Here is a 9307-nt window from a genome sequence, read left to right on the forward strand (position 1 = left end):
GTGATTTATGGAAATGTTTGCGGGTACTTTATTCTTTGTGAAATATCCTTTTTATAATTATTCTTTTGATGGTATTGAAAGAGTTGGTTACTTAGCATTTTTTAATGTCTTCAATATTTTTCTCTTTAATGCTTTAACTGTTTCATGGTTTAATATGGTGTTTGATAGTTATATTAAAGTATTTTGACTGTATATTGGGTTGGGCCTCCTTTGTGGTGGTGGTCTTGCACTCGAGTTTGATCTATGCTTTAAGATAATGATGGTGGTGGTCTAATCATAGTTAATGCTTTGTAGTAAGGTAAGGTGGCACTACGGTGGTTGCTTATTTGCTCTCACATGTCTTAGCGTTCTTTTGTAGAAATGTTTTTTAGAAATAATTTTTTTAAGCAGTTTCCAATTTTTTTTTTTTAAAAGTAAAAATCTATTTAAAAAACTTAGAATATTTTGACTTAATGATATCTCAAGTATAACACAAATGACCCACAGTTTGGACTTAATACAAGAGTCAAATGAAATATACTTAAAATACAATTCATAACCTTGACTTCAAAACTTAATACGTGCACTATATATTTTTTTCAACTTCTATATATAATTAGAAAAAAAAAAAAAGTAAATTAACCACATAGGATGATAATCAATAAGACTTGGAATATCATATCATGCATACTTAAAGATAGATGGAGTTCATATGACACGAACCGTAACATATAGCATTCCAGATACTAGCAACAAATAGAAATAATAAATAAAGTTGTCTTAATCATTAAGAGGGAATCATTAAAAGACGAAATCCATGTTGAAGACTGGCTTCCCAAATCTTCTCAATATCGAATATGGCGTGACCGCACTCGTGCACATTCCATCCTTCTAATGCATGCAATATTCCAGCCACACGCCATGCACTCATTGCTCTTCTTGGCAGCCAATTCTGCATTTAGATAAATATTTTCATAAACCAAAATTGTATGGAACCGTGTCATTATGCTTAAAATTAAATTTTGTACTAACATGTAATGCTTGTTATCTTTGAAATTAATAATATTGACTGACCTCACAAGAATCCATGTTCTCAAAAGAAGTGGGAGACATCATTGCTGGTGTGGTGTGGTAGAAGCAATCTTTGCGCATTCTCTTTGGAGGGAACTGAGAAAAGGGAATAAATAGAGTTCCTTTTGGTGCCTTCAATTGTTCTTCTTCGGTCAAGCCATCTCCAACCAACCATATCTGTACAATATTTCACTATTATATCTCAAACATTTTTAATGCTAAGTTCATTTTCTTTCAAAAAAAAAAAAAATGGTGGTGGGTTATTGAGATTTTTTTTTTTTTTTTTGGCAAAAATCTTGTTTTGATGTTTCAAAAAAATTACTCTGATATGACATCTAAGCAACCTTTCCAATATTATATATATATAATTAAAAAAAAAATTATCACGGGGATAAAAAAATAACAGTTCTTTGTTCATTAGCCTGTTACCAACAAAAAAGATTTTCTCAATGAATACATTAAGAGGGTGTTTGGTCCACAAGAATAGAGAGTGGGAATAGACATTTCATTCATTTTCTCCCTTATTCCTATGTTTGGATAAATGTTAAGAAGACAGAAATGAAATAAAAAAATATTCAGCGAGAAATCAAATCCAACTTATAAGTCGGATTTGAATTCATCAAAAGTATGTGGTATTCTGATTCATTAAACCCATTTCATAATATAAAATAACCTAAATTTACTATTTTACCCTCTTTTCTCATTCTTTAAATCTGATGCTTATCTTCTTTGCAAAACTAAAGACCTATTCATCATACACTTCTATGCAATATGTGATTCTCCCAAACTGAATCAATCAAACCTTCCACGACATTTAGAAAAAAAATTTCAATTTCTAATTTAAATATTATAATTTCGGATATGATACTTGTTGAAAATTAGAATGAAATTTGAATTCTTTTATTTCCTCTTTTGGAAATAGGAAAAACATTTGCTAGCTTTGAGAATTTAAATATTATAATATATATATATATATAGATATATTTTGGTAAAATATAATTTTATAACTACTTAAGCATGACAAATTATTCAAATTTTTAATAAAAATAATAATTAAATATTTGTACATTAGAGTTATATGATTTTTTATTTATTGAGTATATATATATTTTTAGTCTTATTATTTAATAACAAAAAAACTCTCAAGTTTTATTTTTTAAAAATAAAAATAAATTATTTTAAATTATATGGAAGGATATTATTGTAAATTTATTTGTTTTTCATTTCCATTCCTATTATTATCCAACATTGGAATGTAAACAAATAATCATTTCAATCTTGCATTCCTAAATTCATCCAAATGCTAAAAATAGAATCATCAAATTCATTTCTCTCCACTAAAAAATAGGAATGGAAACAAAATATTCATTTTCATTCCCTATTCCGACGTATCAAACACCTCCTAAAAGGAAATTTTACTTTACAAGTATACTTAGAATGTATGGTTAATTCCTAGCATTCAAGTTCTGACAATTATTCAGTGGTAAACAGGAAGAAAGATTATAGAAAAAAGAATAAGAAAAGGAAACAAGGGTGAAAGAAAGGGTTTTACCTTATGGGCATAATTTTTTGAAAGAGCCAATTTATCTTCCAATTTGGTGTTCAGCTTCATTTTGATCTTCTTGTGCTCTTCCTCACGGAAAGTAGTCACCTAAGAATTATTTCAATTGTATTACAGTATAAATCAAAACTAGCATTGAACAGGTATGATAGTAGTTGTTGTTTGACATTAATTAAAAAAGTTAGGATCTGTTGAGTAACTGTTTTCGAAAACAGTTCTAAGAAACCGTTTTTTGATAATAGTTTTTGAAAATTAATGTTTTGTGAAACAAAAGTTTGTTTAGAAATCTAAAATATTTTTAACCCATTTTTAATATTTTAAAAATATTTTTATATCTAATAATTTATTTTTAATCATTCTCCATTTTTATATAATTATTTTTTTCAATTAATTATCAAAAAATAAGTGAAAACAACTACTATATAAGAAGGTGATAAAGTAAGGATACATATAGCACCATTCAAATTTTAATAACATTTTTTCATTCAATTTATTTTCAAAAAATTATACATTAAAAATACCTGGATGCCCTTTTGGCACAAAGCAATGGCTGCGAAATAAGCAACCTTAGAGAGCTTGCCTCTGAAGAGTACTTGAGTGGTTCCTTTTGGAATGCTGTTCAAAACAACAGCTACTGCTAAGCTGCTCCCATCCACCACCTTGATTTTGAGCTTAGGATTTAAATGGATATAAAGCTTACCATATAGATTAAGCTCTTCACCCTGCATAATTTTTAAATTAATTAAATAGAAATTTATTTTTAACAAAAACTTTTCAAATATGGACGATGAATTGCTGGAGGGCTCAAAATGAAAGAAGGAATTGAGTGTATTAATCATATATAAACTATAGACCAAGATGGTAAAATTATTTATAGACACAACAATTCTCTTCTAATCATTAAAGATTTACTTTTCTTAAAATGAAAGTAGGGGATGTGAATGAAAATAGGGTATGTAAGTGCATCTCAGATGTATAACAATCTATCATTGGTTCGATAAAAGATGGTTTAAGCCTCTATCAATCCAAGATTTTCTTGTGAAGTCATAATATATGGGACCTCCTCACAAGGGCTATCTGCCTGTCCCCAAAATCATATGGGACATTTTAATATCTCAATCAATTCCTAGTATTACATTAAAGTAGACAATACCCACATAGGAGGGATTTATGATATCTCAATCTGTTCTTAACATTATATTAAAGAAAATAATATTTATATAAAAGGAATTTATGATATCCCCATCAATTTTTAGTATTATATTAAAATGGACAATATCCATATGGAAGGATAACACTTGATTAAAGTGGACAATATCCATGTCATGCGAGGATGTAGATTGATATATAATGTCTCTACATCTATGCACGAAAGGGACCAAAAGGAATAGGGGGCACTTAAGAGAAAAAAAATATAACTGAAAAGGTAAAGGAGTAATAACTTGCCTGGTTGAGAAGACCTAAACTCAACACTTTAATGCCTCTTTGGTCTGCATCTAGTATGGCTTCTTCAATCAAGCTATTGATGGGCTCATTTTGCCATTTCAAGAAGTACTACACCATTCAACAATTGAGTCAATGAGTAATAACTAACTAGAAAAAAATCATTCTTAAAAAATAAGAAACAATGACAAAATACATTAATAAATTAAGAAAATAAAATAACAACAAAATATGATTCTTACTTGAACCCTATATTTTGGTATGACCCATGTTTGTAACTTGAGTTTGTTGAAATGGTTCCTTTCAAGAACAAATGTACGAGAACAAATCCAAATCAACATCATATACGAAGATGTTAGAGGCCACATTAGTCTCAAGTACCATTTGGAGATGTATGGTTTGGAGGCCACCGAGGCAAAACCTAGCCTTATATGATAAATGGAGTCTGGAGTTGTGAAATGGGTGAGATGCACTACATCAGGCGATTCTTCAGGCCTTATAAGTGATTTTTCATATAATACATCTGAAGATTTGTCCATAGTACCATACATGTAGTCGTAGAATGGCATGAAGAGTGAGTAATTGGTCCGAAATTGGGTGTGATGCAGAGAGTGAAACCTGAAATTTTTGAAGGAGTTAAAATCATTTATCATCAGAAACTATATATATGCTTTCTAACTAGTATTGAAAAAACTAGAATGTCATTTTTTTTTTAAATTGCTTGATTAGAAACCCAAATTTAGAAATTTAATCCTCCATTTTTTTCTCTTTTTGACAAGAATATCCTCTATATTTTTTTTTTTGTGTAAAAATAACAATTTATTTTAAAACCTATATAAAAATACTCGTAACAATGAATAATATTTATGTTGAAAAAAATATATTACTTTCAAGTAAAAAACATAGAAGATGTTAGATTCACAAATTAAGGATTACTTAATCCCTTTTCATTATTTTATTCTATTTTTTATGGACTAACTCTTATTACGAGGGATTGGATCAAAAGAAATATTTATATGTATATTACTATATTTCTTTCTATTTCTTCTTCTTTTTTATATCATGTAAGTGCCTTTTAATATAAGTAACTTTTAATGATGTAATTAAAGCAAAACAAAACATAAAAATATAAAAAAATATTAATACTATTTTTTATTGGTTCTTTCGTTTATATAACACACTTCCTAATTAATTTATTTCATAAAAATTATATGATACACTATGCCTCTATAACTTTGTTATTCAAATATTTGGAATACTTATTTTTAGGTGATCAATTTGTCACAATTTTAATTCTAATTTTTTTTTCTTTTTCTTTTTCTTTTGAATAAAATATTACATATTGATGTGTAAAATTTATTTTATTTTTAAATCATAAGTAAAAATGCTTAACAATAGTTCTACAATCCAATTACGAATATCCTATCATTATTTTTATATTTTTATTGTGTGTTTATTTAATTTTTAGTAATAAATTAAAATGAATAATTTTTAGACTTTATGGGTTTTATTATAATACAAGAGCTATTTATTTAATAGGTAATTGGAAAGACATTATCAATTTTATTGTTTTATATTTAAACTTTATTTATTTGTGATATAGGATCTATTTAGAGACTGTTTTTTAAAATAATTTTTTATTCTTCAATACAAAAAATATAAAAAATACGTTTAACAACCAAAAATTATTTTCTATTTTATCTTTGTAAGAATATAAAATAGGTACTTTTAGAAAACATCTTTTAATTATTTTCTATTATTTTCACTAAACATATAAAATAATTAAAAAAATACTAAATATAAAAATTATTTTTAAAATATATTTAAAAATATTAAAAACATATTAAAAATGTGGTTTTTAAATCGATTTTTATTCTTAAAAAAAAAAGTCAGATAACAATTTTCAAAAAGCGTACGTTTTAAAAAATAATTACCAAACATCCCATACTATTTAGTTCTTTGGATCATATACTTTGGTCAATTGATCCCCATGACCTGGATTTTCGTATAATTTAGTACTTGACCTTTCTATAAAAGCAAGAACACAAAAAGCTGGATGCTCTACCTAAGCAACGGTCATTTCAATAAATTTTGTACTGGGAAAAGGTATCTCCTGTCATATCAGATAGGTGCACCTTTGTGTAGTACTTCACCATGTCACATGTGATCTCACTTCTAAATTAATATCCCGGGTGGTCCAATGTTTTTGCCAGACATTTTATTTTTAACAATTTTAATTTTATTGAATCTATCTATTATTAGCAATCTTAAATCAAAACTTTCCATTTAAAAAAGGAATAATTTATTCATAATAGTTAAAAATAATCATAGACTAGAGCTTAATTTCTACAATTCTACCTAATAGTTGTCCTACCAATCAATGTTACAATAAAAATGTTGTCACCTGCCAAACACGTGGTAGTGGTACCACCAATGGCTACATGGGTCCCCCATACACCTACCAATGGGTGGTCCATGGCCAATTAAATACACTCCTTCTAACATTTTTAATTTTTAAAATTTATATTTCTACCTCGTAGATTATGGTATGTTTTCAAATGTTTTAATCACCCTAATATGTAACATTTTTTAATTGAATGTCTTCAAAGGCATGGCCTTATTTAATGCTACCCAGTGTCTACATCATATTGTAAAACAAGAGATATTAAATTAAAGAGAAGCATAGAGTGATGGTAGGTGGGACTTACGAGGGGGTATACATAAGATACTTGAGGAAGGGAAATATGGAGAAGAGCCACTTGGGCACGAGCTCGAAGTTGCAGTGCCCCATGTTGTTCATGAAATCAATATAAGAAATGTAGCCAAAAAAAGCTACAACAGAGCTTGTTCCGGTGAAGATCATGGTCAGCAATGGTATTGAAAACAGCAGAAAATATCCGATATGCTCCGCAAAAGGATGAATGACAGCTGCCATACAATATAACAATATAATTAATATAATTGTGCTTACCGACCACGCATTGCATGACCTGCATGGCCGAATCCACCACACATTACTTCCTCTGGACCATGAATACCTTAAAGCCTTTTCGCATCTATGACTGTTTAAGACACTCGCATGCATAACATCAATTAAAGTAGTTTTATGTTTGCTTTAATGTGAAGTAGGATGCATTTGATCATCTTTTTTATTATCTATTTTGTGATAGACTTTTGTTGATTTGGAAAAAGTCATTCCAAAATATATGCTATAAGCCAATCCATCTTTTCATATTTTAAATTATTTCAACTAATAATTGTTTTTTATTTCTTTTTATGTATTTTTAGGTTACACATACTATGAATTAGTTTCTTTGGTTTAAATGAATATTATAAAATCCAAAAGTAATGGTTTTATAAATAAATCAGTGGTATCAAATAAGTGATATTATAATATATAATTTATATATTATTAAAATAAAAAATATAAATAAATTAAAAATCAATAATATTAATTTTTTTATCTTTGATATCATCAAATATAAGTATAAATATATTAATATTTTGAATTTTATTAAATTATATATATATAAATATTGAAATATTCAAAATAAAAGAAAATTTAATTATTAAATTTTAACTAATTTTAGAAAATATTATATTATTTTTATATAATATTATAAATCATTTTAAAAATATATACATTTTTCATTTGCCATTCTAAGCAACAAAATCATAAATTCCACATCTATGTGATAAGAAAAAAAAAAAAAAGGCTCTTATATTCATAACTCACCCAAGACGTAGAATCATTTTTTTTTTTTCCTTTTTTAAGTCTGCATAAAAGGATACTTTTCCCTTCTTCTTAAATATGCAAGAAATATAAGTTTTTATTTATTTTTTTTCTTTTTCCTATTTTAATTTTAGTGAAATAAAAAATTAGATGTACCAGAAGTAAAGCAAAGGCAGTTAAAGCTGAAAGGCAAAATATTAATTCTTACAGGTGATGGGCTCAGTGACGATAGAGGAATGGTGATGAGAATGGTAACGTGAGTAGAGATAATGATGGTGTAGAGCCCTGTGAAGCCAGTAATACAGAAACTCCACAGGACCCGTATGCAGCAGAATTGTAATAACCACACCATCTGCTCTCCAGAAGGGCATGTGAGAAGCCCCTGGAAGTATGAAATAGGCTATGTAGAATATGATCCCGTTGAAAATAATCTGGTCATCCCTACAAAACCAAAACACCATCAGAAAACTTGGGCTAAGACCTCCCACAAGGATTGATTTGAGACGTTAAATTTTGGTCAATTGATGTGATGCGTTTACCAGTTTCTTTCTCTGTCAACTTGCTCAAATTCAATGCCCTTGTCAACAATCCTGTTGTTGCCTTTGGCTGTTCGATGGCGAGAAAGTGAAATCCAAAGCTGGTTGTGGAGCATCCTCGATAACAGAAATGGGAATATTAGAAAGTGAGCAACGTCTCTCTCCTTTTCATCTTTCACTAGGAACGAGTGTATGGCATGAATCGCCCATGGTGCCAAGACCACGTACTTCAACCACATCAAACAACAAAGTAGTACAAGTGAAAAAATAAATAAATAAGATAGAATGAATATATTAATATGACTCGTTCTTGAAGCATGTATAGAAATATGCTTGAGTTTATAGAATGAATATATCTATAGGACTGTGATTTTGTTAACAATCATTGGCTTCTGAAAGATGTCTCTTGTCACTTTTTATGTTACGTGGCTCGTTCGTCCACACACAACAATCAAACATGGAAAGATCATGTACAGGGAGGCCCCTCTTCAGTAAAGAGAGAGAAAAAGAAAGAGAAAGAGAAGAGAAGAGAAGAGAAGAGATTTGAGATTGACTGAGAAGGAGTACCTTGAAGTTGCCAAGAGGCGTCCATGGCCAATCAGTGAGTATTCCGGGTTTAGAAGCCATATTTGATTTTGCTACTTCTCTTGAAGCAACGCATATCCTGAGGCAATGAGGAGTGAGGACTATATGTAGTGTTCAGAATTCTGCTGCTATCAATGCAGATGCGATTTCCAACACCTAACAACCAGCTACTTGTCAAAAAGACGAAGCTTTATGCCAGAACTTATTAAATCCTGTCCATCTCATCATTTAAATTCTAACCTAAAAACAGAAACGAAGTAACATTTTACGTACTTACAGCATTGACCGTCCTTTTACTTCAAATTTCAAGAGTGAAGAAAATTTGATTGCATGTCCAGTTTTATTGATTTATTGATTTATTGATTTATTGATGAAGACGTTACACCAAAACGTCCTTCC

At 28.8% G+C, this 9307-nt stretch overlaps 1 protein-coding gene across 1 annotated transcript; it reads right to left on the reverse strand.

The window, feature by feature from the left end:
* Positions 1-631: 631 nt before the first annotated feature.
* Positions 632-8996, reverse strand: LOC117931548 (very-long-chain aldehyde decarbonylase CER1-like). The gene is made up of 10 exons (XM_034852524.1): positions 8891-8996; positions 8327-8550; positions 7996-8228; positions 6763-6982; positions 4297-4672; positions 4058-4165; positions 3133-3333; positions 2603-2701; positions 1054-1227; positions 632-931 (listed from the first exon to the last, which is right to left on the reverse strand). Exons 1-10 carry the CDS (start codon positions 8948-8950, stop codon positions 767-769), a joined length of 1860 nt encoding a protein of 619 aa, XP_034708415.1. The 5' UTR covers positions 8951-8996; the 3' UTR covers positions 632-766.
* Between the last annotated feature and the right edge of the window lie 311 nt (positions 8997-9307).

The sequence above is a fragment of the Vitis riparia genome, chromosome 15 (assembly GCF_004353265.1).
Source record: "Vitis riparia cultivar Riparia Gloire de Montpellier isolate 1030 chromosome 15, EGFV_Vit.rip_1.0, whole genome shotgun sequence".
Classification (NCBI taxonomy): Eukaryota; Viridiplantae; Streptophyta; class Magnoliopsida; order Vitales; family Vitaceae; genus Vitis; species Vitis riparia.

Bases quoted from the DNA above. Each gene is read 5' to 3' on its own strand.
- LOC117931548 (XM_034852524.1), bottom strand. From the start codon at position 8,950: ATGGCTTCTAAACCCGGAATACTCACTGATTGGCCATGGACGCCTCTT. The intron at 8,229-8,326 runs GTAAACGCATCA...TTGGTTTTGTAG, and splicing joins GTTGACAGAGAAAGAAACTG to GGATGACCAGATTATTTTCA. The intron at 1,228-2,602 runs GTAAAACCCTTT...AATATTGTACAG, and splicing joins CAAAAAATTATGCCCATAAG to ATATGGTTGGTTGGAGATGG.